Consider the following 16,732-nt stretch of genomic DNA (forward strand, 5'->3'; position numbering starts at 1 on the left):
GGACAGCCAGCCACTCACACCACGCACGTGCTCCCCTGGCTGGCTGTAGGGACAGGCCATTTACCCCTTCAGCCCATACAAAGGGTATAACCCTGTGTCTCAAGGAGCCCACTTCATGATTTTCTACCTGGAAGAAATTCAGAGGCTGCAAGTTCAGAACCCCTCTGAGACTTTGTAGGATGGAGAGAGAGACAAGACAACCATGGACTGCATGACAGTGGAACCAAATGCAAACCTCTTTATTTCAGGTCGTTAGTTTTGCACAGAAGCACTGCTCACAACAGCAGTCCATCCAGTCAAAAGCAAATTCAGAAAGTCAAAAGAATTCAGTTTTTCAGGTTACTCCTCAAAACGCCTCCAAAGATACATAAATTATTTATAAATATGAAAATTTACTGCAGAAACATTGCAGAGTGTAGCATTCACACCGGAATTTCCACCAGTAAAAAAAGTAAATCCAAACTGTCACGGGGTCAGCTTCTTTAGTGGGAACTGATCTCAGAGCACTTCAATTCCACGTTAAGAATAAAGAGAAACGATCTCTCTGCCAAACCAAGGCTATTGTCCCTCATCTTGAGCTTGCTACAAGTAAAGACAGGCTTTCACATCTCAGCTCTTCAGCAAAGAGTAGCACAGCAAGTCAGGTGGCACAAAACAGTCTCGGGGTGGGGGGGGATGGTCTGCTCCCACCCTGGGTGCAGCCAGTACATGTGTTGCCAGCCCATCTCGGAGGGGAAAGGGGAAGGTGCTACAGAAGACAACCGGCTCAGGAAAGGTTTCCCCTGCTCCCAAGGCCAGTTGCAACATTCTGCGTCATATCTACTGCAGAAAGATGCAGCGTTTCTGCTCCCCTTCAAACCAGGCGTGTTGAGGGAAGAATAATCCTTTTTCCCCATACTATACACTCCAAAACACCTTGGCCCCAGTGGGCCAAGTAATCCCTGACGCTTTACCTGGCCTTGGCCCATTCTGTGATGTGGGAAGGTGCACGGTGCTTTGTCAGTGGAGGTGCTGCACAGACAGGAGACAGACTCCCGCTGCTACAGCTCAAGACAGGTAGGTGGGGGCTCTGGCTTCTGGGAAGGGCTGTACGGTCAGAGAGCAGGGCAGCAAAACAGAGCGCAGCAGCAGAGATGGGGCCACAGTATGGAGATAACTGTCAGCATTTCACAACTGTCCGGGAATACATGGGTGTGTCCTGGAATACATGCGTATGTGCGCTGTTGCCTATTAAATATCATTAATTCCTCATTATTAGTAGTAGTAGTCCCTCCCCCACCTCAACATCTTGGTTCAAGGGCAAATCCGAGCCATTTCAGTGTCTGCTGCTCCTTGCCACGGAGATGCTGAACAGGAACCTCCAGGTCAGTCATCGGCAGAGATGTTGCACCAGCTGCTCAAACTGCTCCCGATGCTGGTAGATGTAAAGCTGGGTGTCCCAGAGAGCATTCACCAGCACGGTGTCGTTCACCTCATCCAACATCACCTCCGTGTGCAGCTGCGGGCTGAGCCTGCATACGGCAAGACAGCATCACCAGCTGGGCACAAACAGGAGCGCGACAAGGCAGCAAGCGTGCCAAGCACAAGACTTGTGCGAAGTGGCTCCCGCCATCCTGGGCATTCGCTTCCCCTTATCTAGCAGGCTTGCAGCGCGGAGGCCTTCCCCCTCCTTCGAGGCACAACCACACTCAAGGCTGAGACTCAGTTCAGCAACTGCACCACCTAAGGCACGAGCCTCAAAACACGCTGTGCGTGGTGGAATAGGGCAGGATGCGCATCCCCTAAGGACCCTGTTAGACAGCATCCCCCGAGCCCCCACTAACCGACCCCAGACAAGGCATGCTCGGTGCATCAGCTCATAGAGTGGGCCGTGGCATCCTCCGATACGTCACTGAGGCATGAGGAGAGGGGTCAGGGGGACAGGTCCGGGCAGGCATGCTGCTGGAGGGGACACGATTTGGGATGACACATGCCACAGCCAGGTCTGAAGTGAGAGGGCTAAAAATAAAGTCTGTGCAGAGCGGAAAGGAAGCTCCTACCGGAAATATGGGACATCCGTCATCTCGCACCAGGCCCTGGCACGATCCACAGCTGGGCCATCTGCGTCAGTGCACTGCAGGAGAAACAGGCCCACAGTTAGAGCCTGACGGTCACATTGCTCTCCCCCTGCCTGCAAGAGGCTCCCTGGCAGCAAGCCGAACTTGCACAAGCCACAGAGGGAGAGGGAAAACCAGGAGCAAGTGCCTGCTGGATGGCAACATTCACCACCAAGAGTGGGGTGGCTTTTTGATTGTTTTTTTTAACATAAGAACAGTGCTCCTGGATCCTGGGGACACAAGGAATTGCACCCTACAGGTCCTCCCTCCATCACAGCACCAAGTGGATTCCCTTAAAGAAACACCCAGGATGATCTGAATCACAGCCTCCTTGGGGTTTCACCTCTTATCCAAGCCCAGCAGCAGTAGAGCCTGTGATTACTGCAGGCTTTCTGGGCTATCCTGGGACAGCTTCCCTGGGAGCCCTGAAGTAAAAGACAGGGGAAGCAGAGGGACCTCTCCGGGTATTTTCTGGCTTTAGGAAGCTAAGAGGAGATAAAGTGACAGAATTAAGATTATAGTCAAAACCTCAGTTCTGATCTTTCTGGCTTTCACTCATTTGGAATGTTTTCACATGCAACATTTAATCAGCTTCTTTCTGAAGCATCCAAGGATGTATGCCTATTACACACTCCTAACCACAGCTCTGAACTACTGCTTTTTATTAGTGATACTCCCACTTCTCTAGCATTTGCTAATTTCCCCAGTGGGGATAACAAAGCTTTTCTGAAGAAAAATGAATTGCTGTTTTCTGAGGCGTGATTTTTTTGGTCCAGGTTGCTCAGACGATAATCAGTGCTCCCTGGAAAGATACTGAGTTTCACAAACACACCTGCAAATGTTCCTAGGGCTCACTGACCACCATCCTGTCCTCAGCTCTCCCACACCTTAGCTCCTTACAGCTGCAGGGACTGCAGCTCCCTTGGGACTTGAAACCCCGAACAGGCAGACAGGGCTTCAGACCCGCTGTGCTCCCACAATTCTTAGGTTACCCACTACATCCATTCCTTGAACTGGCCATGGTCAGAGCAGTTCCAAGGAAATACAATTTTCTTCCAAAAGGAAGAAGCTGAAGACTGGAAACCTTTGCTCCCTCCCTGCAAGCAGCCCCAGGGGTCTTCCCCCATCCCCTCCTCCCAGTACTCACACAATCCACCACCATCTTGCCAAGCTCCCTGGCCCCAAAGACGGTCTTCGCCAGCTCCCAAGGGTTGGAGGGACGGAAAACATCCACAGAGCTCACCGGGACCTGCGGAGGCTTCCCTGTCCCCAGGGAGACCACCAACCCCAATTTTCTTACTTTCTGCCTCTGACCCTGTGGACAAACAAAAGATTTGCTTGCAAGGACCAACAATTAAGGCGGAGCGTGTCTTTCACAGTAGTCTTGGGGAAGCTCTGAAAGCCAAGGTAAAAGGCTCGGTAGCCTTTCCTCTCCCCCATCTTCCCCCTTTAGTACTGCCTGGTGAGACAGGAATAATCCACGTGACTTCAACAGTTGCACTGTTCCGTCCCTTACACCCCTGGCTGCACCCAAACGCATGGGATCACCCCAAAGATGAGTCCTAGGACCAGATGACTGTGCAACAGTCCAACTCTTTCAGTCATTTTGGCAACACACCTCCACTTTCAGCTACACGGACCAGTAGCTGCCAGTAGTTAGTCATCTTTCTGAGGAACTTGCCACACCACAGAAGGCATTCACTCTTCAGTCTTGCAAAGTGCCCTACCATTGTCTTCTCCATTTATTTTTGGGCAGAAAAAGGCCCTGCAGAGCTGCATCAAGGGCCACACACAACCATCAACTGAATCATCCTTGCTCAAAGTAGCAAGGACAGGCTGATGGGGCTGCCTCCCTGTCTCAACACCCTTGTCAGAAGAGGTATTTCACCTCTCAGCCACCATTCCCAACACATATCCCCCTTCATACACGCCCTTCTAGGGTGCTGCACTGCTAACTTGTTTATCCACTAGAGAGGCATCTGTTCGCAAACCCTCGTCCCCTTCAAGGGAGGCTCAGTGGAGCCAATAAAGACCCAGTTACCAGTCAGGGCCAGGATTTCCCTCACCTTCTTGATCAGCGTCTTGTTGTACTCGTGGATCTCTGTCAAGGCATCAAGGGTCGGGTTGTTGGCTAGCAGCCCACCATCCAGAAAGCGGCCTATTGGCCGGAAATATGTGGGAGCTGCACCGCTGCAGCGGGCAGCACGCCATACAAGTTGGTCTGGAGGGAGAGAAAGCATAGAGCCTCTTGCAGCAACTTTCCTGTGTGCAAGAAACACCCCACCTTCACCAACACAAATCAGGAGGGCTTGCAATCCCAGAAGACCCTGCCCTAGATAGTTGTGCCTCTTTCTCCCAACAGTAGGGCCTCTGCTTGGATGCATAGGATTATTTGTGGGGGGTTTAAAAGATGTTCTCAACACTTTCCACATATCCTGGGTCAAATTCACTCTCTACCAGCTTCATTGCTGCTATTTTGATGGTGAACCAGTTATGTTTGCTAGACAAAGAAAGAAGCAAGCTGGAGGGGGCTGCATGCTTCAGTTACACAGCTTTTCCATGTTAATCTGTTCCTGAGAGCCCAGGGAAAGGTACTGACTGTATGCAGGACTCCTCTAGCAGACCCATTCCTCATGAACCTCACTAGCCAGCCCCTGTTCCTGTTACAAGAGAAGCCAAGGGAGGAGGAGAGAGGAGAAAAGGGAACCATCACTAGGACCAAGCTACAAGTCAAGATCAGGGACAAGCCATTGCTGGGACACCACAATTTTCAGAGCAATGGGAGGAAGAACAGAAAATCTTCTGTCTCTGAGGGATGGCCCCCTCCCCTGCCAACCAGCTGGACTGCTGTGTGCCAGCATTTACCTTCTGGCTGAGTGAGTGGTTTGAAAGATGCGCTTGTCTTGTATTCAGTGGAGGTTTTTGTCTCTGGTACGGGGTAATTCCGGAAAAGGTGGAGCTCAGCTGGCTGCCGGTCACACAACGTCCCTGTCACTATAACCCTGGGGGAGAGGACATGACAGAATAAAAGTAAAATGGAAAAAAACCATACTTATCGCTTCAATAGTCTGCACATCACACTCCTCCAGATCTGCTCTAAGGAAAGGCTGAGCATCTCTGCTGAGAGGGGTCTAGAGCACACTCAGGAAAGCATCAACCAGCGCAGCCCCAGGCAGGACTTACTTGGGTTTTTGGACATCTGTCATTTTGGTGTTTTCCCCAAATTCCTTCTTCAAGAACTCATCCAGGGGCTCCGACTCGTAGGGCCGAGACCCCCGGAACACCATGTCCTTCATGCGGAAGTACAGGCAGCGCATGTAGTCCATGGACTTCCCTGAGACGGGCAACAGCGTCAGCAGGAGCAGGGGGTGGGAGGAAGGGCAGGCAGAACAAACAGCACATCAGAGCTGGGACTTTCCAGGACCAGCGGGAGATGAGAGGCATCACTCCCAATCCCATCCCCTTCCCAGGCTGCCTGTCATCTGCTCAGACCTCAGCAGCATGACTGGGTAGGATTAAAGAGGAAGGGCAAGCCGGAGGATAGTTTCCCGCTACCAGAAAGTGCCAATCACCTTGTTGTGAAACCCCCATGGAAGGAGCAAGAAGAACAGAACATTGCACTCTGCCACCACACGCTTCCCAAAACCCAGAAAGCTGCTCAAGGCCAGCTGACGTGAGAATCGAGCACAAAGCCAGGTCTAGGCTTTCCTTCATTAACAAACATCCCTTCCCTCCTTTGGCAGGGACAACAAATCTCAGCCGGGACTCAGAGAGGCAGCTCTCACCCTGCATCCGCTCCCCACAGAGGAGCGCTCAAGCCCACAGGAGCAAGAAGGGGCCCATTATTCGCACTGTCCTCACCGTGTACAATAGCCAAGGCCAAGATCCCCCCAGTGCTGGTCCCCGCGATCCAGTCAAAAATCTCACGAACGGGACGGCCCGCAGCCTTTTCGATAGCCAGGAGGAGTTGGATGAGCACCAGGCCTCGGATGCCCCCTCCATCCAGGCACAGGAGGCGGTCGTGACTGGAGAGAGACAGACACAGGTGACTGGGAGCTGTGGGACAGCTTACAAATCACAGCATGCCACGTGGGAACGTGGGTGGGAAACTAGGTCGTTAACAAGAACACTGCTGTGGACAGTGTAATCGGTGAACAAATAAATCCCACGGTGCTTCCTCAGATGCAAGTAAGACCGAACACAGCCAGATAAGCCTCGTCAGAGCTGGTGCAACACCACTTGCTCTTTTAGCCATCTCTAACCTCTACACTAGAGATATTCACAAGCCAAAAACACATCCAAGTCCCTTACTACGCAGTAATGGATATTGTCTCATAAATAAAAATCAGACAGCCCTAAGTTCCTGCTAGCAGCACTTCAGTGCCAACCCTCCCTCCACTCCGTGCAAGGTGAGGTGCAGGCACTGCCAAGGCAGTGCACAGGCTGGCAAAGGAGCTGGGTGAGCGTCAGGGCAGCGCGTGGAGATGGGGAAATCACAAAGCCAAAACAGCATTTGGTGCCCAGTGGCAGAGGGGAGGGACAGAGCAGGGGTTTCACCTGCTAGTTCAGGCTCCACTGCAGCTCCAGGGCTGCAGGCAGGAACAGGCAGCAGCCTTTTATGGGAACAGAGATTTATCGCAACAGGGCGCGGGGGGGGTTCTGGCAAAAACTGCAACAACAATGGACACTAAATAATGTCAGCTCTGAGGATGCCACACCCACAGGTGTGGGTGGGGAGGAATTCACACACACAGCTTTCACCTTCAAGATGCACGGGAGCCTGGACAGAAGCTGTTCCTCACTTACTTTCTTCTACCCTCACTGGGCGAGTCCACAACATCTGGTGCCTTCAACAACTGTCCGAGCGTTGTGGAAACATACAGAAGGTCCTTGTACCCTAGAGGGCCATGAACATGCAAAAGGAAAAAAAAAATTAGAGACCACTTTGCTACCTGAACCCTCTGATACGTGCCTCAGAGATATTAGTCAACCAAATTATACTTAGTCAATTAGAAAACCTTCAATTATTCTTCCTACTTTCTGTCCCCAGAAAACTCGGTCAGGGTACCCAAACCTCCCACCCCTGCGGTAAATCTCTTCCATCATAATCACACAGAGAACATCCAACTTCCTTCCCGATCGAATAAAGCTCCCTGTGGGAGACACAAGCCATCTTACCCATAGCCACCAGGTACCCCCCCAGATTAAACTCTGCACCAAAGAGAAGAAACCCCGTCCTTTTGAGCAGGCAGCTGGAGATGCACTAGCAAAGACAAAGGATTTGTAGAAGCAGATGATGAGCACAGTAGGCGAGAGAGAAGGTAGAGCTTAGCAGCGTGCCCACTACGCAGTTTACTGCAAGCTGTAAGATAAAACTTCAATCTACTCCTGCGAGGTAACCTAGGCAGGAGAGCTGTGGGGACAGGGTGGCTTGTCATTACCCCTCAGCTGATGTACACCCAGGCCACCCTGGGTGCAGGGCACCAATCCAGCCTACGTGAGAAGCCAGCCTGCAAACCTTCAATTATCTTCCTACTTTCTGTCCCCAGAAAACTCGGTCAGGGTACCCAAACCTCCCACCCCTGCGGTAAATCGTTTCCATCATAATCACACAGAGAACATCCAACTTCCTTCCCGATCGAATAAAGCTCCCTGTGGGAGACACAAGCCATCTTACCCATAGCCACCAGGTACCCCCCCAGATTAAACTCTGCACCAAAGAGAAGAAACCCCGTCCTTTTGAGCAGGCAGCTGGAGATGCACTAGCAAAGACAAAGGATTTGTAGAAGCAGATGATGAGCACAGTAGGCGAGAGAGAAGGTAGAGCTTAGCAGCGTGCCCACTACGCAGTTTACTGCAAGCTGTAAGATAAAACTTCAATCTACTCCTGCGAGGTAACCTAGGCAGGAGAGCTGTGGGGACAGGGTGGCTTGTCATTACCCCTCAGCTGATGTACACCCAGGCCACCCTGGGTGCAGGGCACCAATCCAGCCTACGTGAGAAGCCAGCCTGCAAAACCAAAAGAAGAAACAACAGGGGGAGAGAAGTTAAATACTCCTGCCAGCACCCAGACCGGAAGGTGGCTGTGGATGACACTGAATGTGGTGAGGAGTTTCTTCAAGGGCCAGAGACCAGGACAAAAAAGGGCCTCGCTCTGTCACTGCATCAGAGCTGAAACTGGGAGTCACCTTCACAAGGCCACGGTGAGAAGAAAGTCCTGGTGTCACCAGCCAGTGAGACCTGTGGTGACACAGACGCACTCCAGCGCCTGGGGGGGTGCGGGGTGTGTTGTCCTCTAGCCCCACAGGAGGGCCTTTGCAAAGGAAACCACCAACCTGAGAGGGGAAGTGGACCACAAGAGGCTGTTATCTGCCTGCATGCCCCTCTCACGAGGATCAGAGCCTCCCTCCAAGCCAGCTCACCCACTGCCCACTCCATAACCCCTCATGCTGCCTCTGCCTGAGCTCCAGAGCTCCCCAGAGGAGGAAAGCCCGGCACCTAGAATAGACCCATGGGCTATTCACACAGTCTGGGCAGCACAGAGCACAAGCTACAACACAATCATATGTCCTAAGGTAGGCTTTTCCTACGCGTAATGTAAACCCTGTGACCAGGGTCACTTATCCCTAGACTTCATCCCTTTCCTCCCCGAGCTGCTGGCCTCCAGGATCTGAATGAGTGACACTTCTAATTTCCTTGTGCCCAGCATGACACTCGGAGGTTCTCGAGGCAGACCAGCAAGTCCCTCCCCTTCTGTACATGACCCAGCGGATAAAGTGCATACAGGCAACTAAGTCCTACACCTCTTCCAGAGGGGTGAGGGAATCGGTCTTCCCTTTCCTTTTTACAGAGCTGCATTGCGTCAGGTCTATAAAACAAAAGTTTAGAGTACAAGGGTTTAGAGTAAACACACAGGAAAAACAGAGAAAAGAGACGGGATCCTGCAACAGCTGAATGAGGACAGAGTCACCAGAAACTGAGAGCTAGGAGACAGTTGGAGCTAGGAGCACGGCCCATCTGAAGAAGAGATCTGAGACAGCACTGTGAAGCCAGAAGGGAGGAAAGCGAGGGAGGGCCAGGGGAGGCTTTACCTAAGCTGTTGACGCTGCTCCACGAGGAAGGTTGGCCTTCCAGGAAGAAGGAGGCGGCAGATGGTGCCAGGCTTGGGGAGTCGGGATTGGGTGGGTGGCAGCGTTCGGTCCCTACAGTTTGCAGCAGGTCTAAGAGCACTTTCCGGTTCGCACCTTAGGTGACGAAGGGGAAGTCACAGATCAGAAAGAGAATCAGTGCACGCACACGCTGGGGGGGGCGGGCTCTGTCAAATTCACAGCAGCCCTGACCCTCACAAAACCTCTGGGATGACCTGGGGAAGGGAAAAGTACGTCCCGGGTATCTCTCCCCAAACACCAGGCAGCAGGACTTGTGCACAGCAGGGGTACCCAATGCTGTGCAGCTTCAAGGGTGTGTGCCAGACACTCCTTGCCACTGAAAAACTGCCCGTGTCTGCTTACGCCTGGGCGGTTCAGCAGCACTGCATCATCCTGTTGTGAGCCTGCAGCGCCTGACATCGTGGCTTGAAAGAAGGGGAGTGCGTGCCAGCTTTTCCTCTTGCATCTCTGTCTCACAGAAGAGAAATTCATCAAGGGCTATTAATACAAAGCCTACACTGCTAGCTCAGGAAGTGCCTAGCTGTGAGCGACTAGAAGCTGGGAAAGCATGTTGGAGAAGCATCACTCACACTTGGCATGTTTTCACCTCTCCCCAAGACACTGTTTTGGCCACCAAGGGGAGACAGGATGCCGGGTTCACCCTGCAACGCTGCTGACATGCTCCCTCACCTTTGCTGCTCCTGGCTGCCAACAGCCCTGGTGTCTCCCCGAAATCATTGGGGATCTCGACATCTCCTCCAAACACAACAATCGCTTTGATCATATCCAGGTGGTCATGCTAGGGGACAAGAGAAAGCTCAGTCAAGAGCCACGCTCCCCTTGGCTACATCATCTCTCATTCCCTCCCTCCTCTTTCCACTAGCCAAGGCACCCACAAGGGATCACCCCATGAAAGACAACAGCTAGAATTTCAAAGGAGTCTGTCCCTGCCTCAACCCTTCAAGAAAATCCTCTCTCTCCTTCCCAGCAGCCTCTTGCAGAGAACTCACCTTCATGGCCAGGTGCAGTGGTGTGTTGCCATCCTGACCCCTGGCATTGGTGTGGGCCCCGTGTGTCAGCAGTACCATGGCGCAGTCAAAGCGTCCCCTCTTGACCGCAATGTGCAGAGCCATGTCAGCCGTCCGGCTGGTCAAGTTCACCTCGGAGCCGTACTCAAGCAGCAGCCGTGTCATCTGTGCCCAAGCGTGCACATGCCAGGTCAAGAAGAGAGAAAGCGATCATCAGGACAACCGCCTGGGCACTCAAACGATCCAGGTCTCATGGCAAGCAAAGCAGGGGAAGAGGCAGGACCCTTAGCCTGGAAACGGCTGGCTGGCAGATGCCAGCTGCATTGTTCCAAGCACAGGAGATGGGGGTTTGTCTGTCTTTTACCACAGAACTAGTTGGTGGTTTCACAATCTGGCTAAAGCTTCTGGATGTTTTGGGACTTATATGCAAGTGTAGCAACTGGCTGAGAGCAATGGAGAAAAAACAGTTCCTACTCAGGCCAGAATCCTTGCAGACTGGAGGGAAAAAGTTTGCTTTTTGATCTTCTCTTTATAAGCCAAGCAGATTTATGTCTGCTCTGAAACTCCACAGGACATTTCTGAGAGGGATGTGACACTGCAGGAGGGAAAACAGTCCTGCCATAGGAATGTCCTCTGCTTGCAACAAGCACCATCAGGTGCTCCAGCATGGCACATCACACCACTGATCTGCCCATCTCTGGCAGAAGATGGACCATAACCCACATGCCACCACCCTGTGCCTACCTCACACTCTCCCTGCAGTTTTCAAGGCATCAATCTGCTTCCTTCCGTGAAACTGTCAGTAATGAGAAGAGAGCTCCCCCCAGGGGTAACAGTGACACTGCTGCAATTTCCCCAACAAAAAGGGAAAAGGGACAAGCTGGCAGGTTCACAGCCAAGGATGACATACTAGGGATGAGCCCACCAGTGTGTTTCACTGCAGGGCTCCACTGCTCCATCCCCCGTGGCAAACAGCACTGATCAGCACAGGCCAAAGAAAATCAAACATGGGGCTGCTGGCTGGGCTCTGACATTCCCAGGGCTCTGCACATGCGCTCAGGAAAGGGAGTGGTCAGCAGCAGGAGGAATTAACCGGGTGCTGGGTGGCAGCACAGGCCCTCGCCACAGATTGGCTTCCATTTACCTCTGCCTTCTTCGCCCAGTGCAGAGGAGTGGCTTCATAGCGCGCGTCCTTGGAGCGAACCTGGCTGGCATCCACCTCGAGGATGGCCTGGGCACACCTGGCAAAGACAACAAGATGAAGGGATGGGTGGCTGCCGTCTTGACTCAAGACCTTCACTCACATCAGCACCTGCCTCCTGCCCAGAGTGTTTCAGGAAACCCTTCAGCAGCAGCAGGCTCTCTGCAACACCTGCAAGTTCCTCAGCTGCAGTTTTGTTTTGCTCTTTTTAGAAAGGAAGGGCGCAACAGGAAGCATACAAGCTGTGGAGCAACATCTGGGTGCTTCTCCAATACAGGCATATGGCATTTCTGGAAACCCTCAAGACCCGAGGGGAAATTCTTCTCTTCTCCCTTTCTCTCCGTGGAAACGTGGGGATAAAACTGGAACTGTTAAATACTTGCTGAAATTAGGAATCTGTGTACTTCCCTATGAGTGAAAAATCACACCTATTGTAAATAGACTAGTACCTAGTGCCTAGAAAGTGTGGGTAGGTAGACTTAAGAAACAAGCATACGCTCTCCACTCTGAAACACCACCAAATAAACCATGTACAAGAGATCAAGCCCCACTGCAAGGTAAGGGACCTAAGCACATTTTTGGCTTGTGAATGTGTCTCTAATCTTGGAAAGCACTTTTCAAAATGCTGAAAAATTAGCTAGCAGCAGCTAGTGTTGACTTGAGAGCCCTATTCATAGAGCTCAGACAGTCTATGAAAATTAAGTATTATAAAGCACATACAAAGAGAATCAAATCTCGCCAGGGAAAACAAAACAGGGAGTAAACATCATGTCTCTTTTGATTCAGTTCCAGAGTGTGTTATTAACAGTCAAGAGTATCAACAGTCAAGCCCACAGGAGACAGGAATAACTAGGCTTTGAAATGAAAGCTTATTAGGATCAGAGCACTGAAAGACAGAGGTACAGCAATTAGCAATACTATTTAAGCATCAGTAAATCATCTTCTCACAGCTTATTCTGAGAAAAAGTATTTCACAAACATTTTTTTTTTTTTTAAATCTGTCTCTTTCTCCTGATGTCTGATACTAAATAATATATATAGATAAATTCAGGGAAAAGTTTTTTTTTCTGAAAATGTTTCTTTCTTTTCCACACCGGCACTTCTCTGCTCTTTTGCCAACTCCATGATGCAGCAGAGGACAGCACAGGACATCTTCCTACTGAGCACTGCCCTGAAAGGGGTCCAGTCTTGGACAACCCTGAGCAAGCAGACAGGTCCCCAGACTGGAGGAAGAGCCCTGTTCTGGCAGCCCAGGCGGTTACTTACCCCTTCTGGGAGAACTTCAGTGCCGTGTGGATGGGGTAGCCCAGCGTCCCCATGACGCTGCAGCTGGCACGGCATTTCAGCAGAGACCGAACCATGTCCTCTTTGCCCAGCTGACAAGCGAGATGCAGAGCGGTCAGCCCCTCGTGGCTCAGGTGGTCCAAGCCAGCAGTTGGGGTTCTGCCCAGGAGCTGGGAAGAGGAGGCAATAGATAAATAGACAGACAGACACGGAAAAGCACCGTCTCTCTTCCTGAGCTCTGAGGACAGACTCTGGTGCACTGGGCTCCTCACGATGCTACAGCCTGTCCTCTCCACCCCTGCTTCCAACACAGTAGCTATGGAAGCGCTCCTTGTTTTCTCTCCCCAAAGGGTTTATCGCTGTTCTCTGTGCCCTCTTCCTCTGGCCCAGGTGCTTCTGAGACACCCCTCAGCCGAAAAGGGCTCGCGCCACCTTGAACGACACAAGCCAGCAGACTCCCACCATCTCCCACTGCATGAGCCAAGCTCAGCCCAACCAAATGAGAGCGCTAACTGAAACCAGTAGTTTCCTCTCTTGCTGAGGCCCCATCAGTTACCACAGCCAGTCAGCTGCAACCTCCCCTGCAACTCCACCATTGCTTTCAGATACAAACAGGATTCGGTTTAAAATATACAGGTGGGGATACATTTGAAGGAATTTTCCTATTCTCCCCATAAATTTTAGACCTGTTACCTGCTGCCTGGTTTGTTACACAAAAATATCCTGCTGCCGTACTGGGGAAACCCTGCAAGCCTTGGTGCATGCAAGAGAAGCGGGAATTTAGAGTTTCTTTTCTCTGGTTTAGCAAGGAATCAAGAGAGAAAAGACACAAACAGGAGACAGATCAGACCTGGAAGTATTTCTGTAACAACAAGCCAAGTTGCTGCCATCGGAGAAATAAAGGAAGATGGTATCTTTTTAATACAAAGGTCCTAACTGCCCTGCTCCACAGCATGTCAAGCCCCGATCGTCATCCCTCCCCCATCACGCATTAGGAAACTCCAGCACAGTCTGGCAGGCAGAGGGAGAGCTGTCACAACAGGTATTGGGCAAATGTGGGGGGTGCAGCCATAGGGGAGAGCCGGTCTCACACTCGCACTGGGTGCTGGGGAGCTGACAGACCTGAGGAACCAACGTGGAAGGCCGCCCACGCCCTTACGAACCCTGTCACTCTGCCCAGCACTTCTCAGCAATCGAGAACGCCTCTGGCTTCAGACTGTCTCTGCCTCGAGGCTCTGATTGCTGTCCCCTGTGCAAGGCCGCTCAGTTCAAACAACAGGTTCTGCAGCTCAGGAGAGCCCAGGGCAGCTCCAAACTGTCCTTCAGTCTGTGGGCAACACACGCTCCCCCACAGCAGCCTAAACACATGCTCCCCCACAGGAGCACTCTGCCCAGAACCAAATACCCTGCTCGGAGGAGATGGAGAAGGGACAGCCAAGGGCCTGAGGAAAGGCAGGATGAAGGCCTGATGCAAATAGCAATGAAGGACACTTTCTGAGGAGACTTGCTTAATATCCTTGTTCCACTGCAGGGTGGAATCTGGAGCCTGCTTATGAGAAACAGCACCACTAAAGGGGGAAGAAAGAGGCTGAAATCAGCCTCAAGCATTAACTTGATGCTGCAGCAGAGGAAACTGACTTTCTCCTCTCCTGTTTGCAGCTATTTTCCTGTCTCCCTCCTCACAGCATAGAGAGGACCCATTCTAGTCCCATTCCCCCCCAGCTTTGAAATCGCTCCCACCTCGATGGTCTGGGGGCTGTTCCCTCGCACAGCATAGTGGAAAACAGTCTCCCCGTTCCTGTCAGTAATGTCCACCCGCGCGTGGCACTCCAGCAGCTCCAGCAGGCACTCCATGTCTCCCTTGCGGCACGCCAGGTGCAGCGGGGTGCAGCCATCCTCGCTGTCCGTGCTGTTCACGCAGCTGCAAGAGATGAGTCAACGTGAGGCCAAGGAAGGGCTACAAAGACAATTTGCAGCTGCCCTGGGAGCTGATACGAAGGTACCTTCCACATCTGCAACAGGTCCCGCTAGTGCGAACCACGAGGTTCACAAAAGCCCGGCCTCTTGCCAGGGAAGGAGCACAGGGAAGGGCCACCAAGAAGCCCTGCCACGGACCCTCTCCCTGACACGCTGCTCCTTCCTCTGCCCCCCATATGGGAGCAGCTCCCCCTGCCCAAAGGAAGGCAGGAGACAGGTTACAGTCAGCAACCTGGCGGAGGTGCTGCCATTAGTCTCCCAGTCCCCTAACTCCTCACTAGTCTCCCCTATCCTCAATGAACTTCCCCATAAAAAGAGAGCAAGGGCTTGTAGCCAAAAACCGTTCCCAGACAGTCCTATTGTACCGCCTCTCTCGTGGTTTACAAAGTCAGCCACAACCCCCTCCAAAAAGCAGCTCCACAAGGGTTGCAAGAATCTAACTAGTGCCTCTAGCAAAACACTTCAATCCTTTAGCTCAACCACCAGCGCTCCGGGCTTTAACGTCCACAGCAGCAGGTTGAAAGCCCACCAATAAGCTTCCACAGCGACCATCGCACTCCCTTTGCTACCACATCTGTCATTCAGGCAAGACACACCAAGGCCGGCACTTTTAAACTCGACCTCTGCAGTAACCACAGGCGTTAAGCTCCCCCAAGAAGCAGCCCCTGTTGCTTTGGTACATCAAGCCGGGATACCCTAATCTGGCCTAGCCTGCCCCCCGAGCTCGTTCCCAGCACCAGGCCCACCGGAGACCCCTCCCGCCCCTTGCCTCAGAACGTGGTTGTGCCGGAAGCTCTCACGATGGCCTATCTCCACCGCGACATGTGCCAAGGACCAGCTGGGGTGGTTGCGGAAGCAGTCACTGAGCTGCTGGAGATCCTCCAGCGACAAGGGCTGGCGCGAGCTCTCGTAGAAAGGGTGCAGCTGCCTGGCATACTGCTCAAAATGCATCAGGGCATCTGCTTCATTGTCCAGCTGGAAGAGCCTGGTGGAAAGGCAAACGCAGCGTTGGTCCTGCTCAAAGAAACCACCTCCATCCCATGTATCTGAAGAGAAACAGCTCTTCTTCAAACATTAGTGCTGGGCACCTTCCCATTCCTCCTCATCCGGTGTCATGCTTGTTCCAAGGGAAGAAAGGAGCCTACTTCATTAGCAGAGAGCATCTCCTCTTCCTGAGGAACATTAACTTTTGGGCTGAAGTATCCTGTGCTCCCAATGCTAAAGCAGCAACAGGTACGAATGGAAGTGCACGTATCTGTGGATGTTCTGACCCGAATACCTATTTCACAGTTGCCTGTTTTCACAGTGTTTGGACCCCATCCTGCCCTGTTCTCACAAGCTGCTTTGATGACGACTTCTCCACCAGCACACCCAAGGGTCTCCCACTCTTCATGAGCCCACCTGCTGATCAAACACATCACCCCACGCCCACGAAGCACTGCGGTCCTGAGATCTGAGACTTCGGGTCTTTAGTTTCACGCTTGAGTAGTGATTGCTAAAGATCCGTTACTTACCGGAAAGCGACCTGCGGACTCTGGGGATTCACCAGCAGGCAATCCCATGAGCGAGCATGGCTGTTCTTATACAGGGCCACCCTGCCTTCCTCCCTCAGGCACGTATGAGCGGCATACTCCGCAGCCGGCACCTCCTTCACCCGGTAAGGGTTTGTGAATATTTGGGTGACGCTGTTGATGGTATTCACCAGCCGACCGAAGAACTGCATCTTCTCTGGAGACTCGGGCGGCTTCTCCCCCCGCGTCCTGAGGGAAACCCGGTCACAGGCTCCGCCCGGCCCGGCCCCTGCCCTTCCCTGAACTCAGCCACCCGGCGCCAGGAAAGGAGAACCGAGAGCCGCCGGGGTGACACACCACCCGGGAGGAAAGCCCGGGGAAACAGCCCCCCTCCGCCGAGGCGGCTCCAGGGAGCCGCCGAACTCTGACCTCCCTCCCGCACCCCGCCGCCGCGGCGGCGGGAAACACCCCCCTCCACGGTCCACGG

The 16,732-nt window shown here is 52.6% G+C and overlaps 1 protein-coding gene across 2 annotated transcripts; it reads right to left on the reverse strand.

Moving 5' to 3' along the window:
• Nucleotides 1–209: 209 nt before the first annotated feature.
• Nucleotides 210–16,616, reverse strand: PLA2G6 (phospholipase A2 group VI). Of its 2 annotated transcripts, XM_009289973.2 has the most exons (16): nucleotides 16,249–16,616; nucleotides 15,504–15,719; nucleotides 14,498–14,678; nucleotides 12,740–12,927; nucleotides 11,417–11,513; nucleotides 10,255–10,437; nucleotides 9,935–10,043; nucleotides 9,188–9,340; nucleotides 6,903–6,993; nucleotides 5,958–6,121; nucleotides 5,280–5,430; nucleotides 4,962–5,098; nucleotides 4,163–4,317; nucleotides 3,244–3,411; nucleotides 2,040–2,113; nucleotides 210–1,511 (listed from the first exon to the last, which is right to left on the reverse strand). In XM_009289973.2, the coding sequence occupies exons 1-16, from the start codon at nucleotides 16,455–16,457 to the stop codon at nucleotides 1,370–1,372; spliced, it is 2,418 nt and encodes an 805-aa protein (XP_009288248.1). In that variant the 5' UTR covers nucleotides 16,458–16,616; the 3' UTR covers nucleotides 210–1,369. The 2 variants fall into 2 exon arrangements, with proteins under 2 accessions (XP_009288248.1, XP_009288249.1); XM_009289974.2 differs by lacking the exon at nucleotides 9,188–9,340.
• Nucleotides 16,617–16,732: the final 116 nt, after the last annotated feature.

This window comes from Aptenodytes forsteri, unplaced genomic scaffold (genome assembly GCF_000699145.1).
Source record: "Aptenodytes forsteri isolate BGI_AS27 unplaced genomic scaffold, ASM69914v1 Scaffold284, whole genome shotgun sequence".
NCBI lineage: Eukaryota > Metazoa > Chordata > Aves > Sphenisciformes > Spheniscidae > Aptenodytes > Aptenodytes forsteri.

Bases quoted from the DNA above. Each gene is read 5' to 3' on its own strand.
- PLA2G6 (XM_009289973.2), bottom strand. From the start codon at position 16,457: ATGCAGTTCTTCGGTCGGCTGGTGAATACCATCAACAGCGTCACCCAA. The intron at 10,044-10,254 runs GTGAGTTCTCTG...CTTGTCCCCTAG, and splicing joins CACTGCACCTGGCCATGAAG to CATGACCACCTGGATATGAT. The intron at 5,431-5,957 runs GTGAGGACAGTG...TGCCCGTCTCAG, and splicing joins GGCCTTGGCTATTGTACACG to GGAAGTCCATGGACTACATG.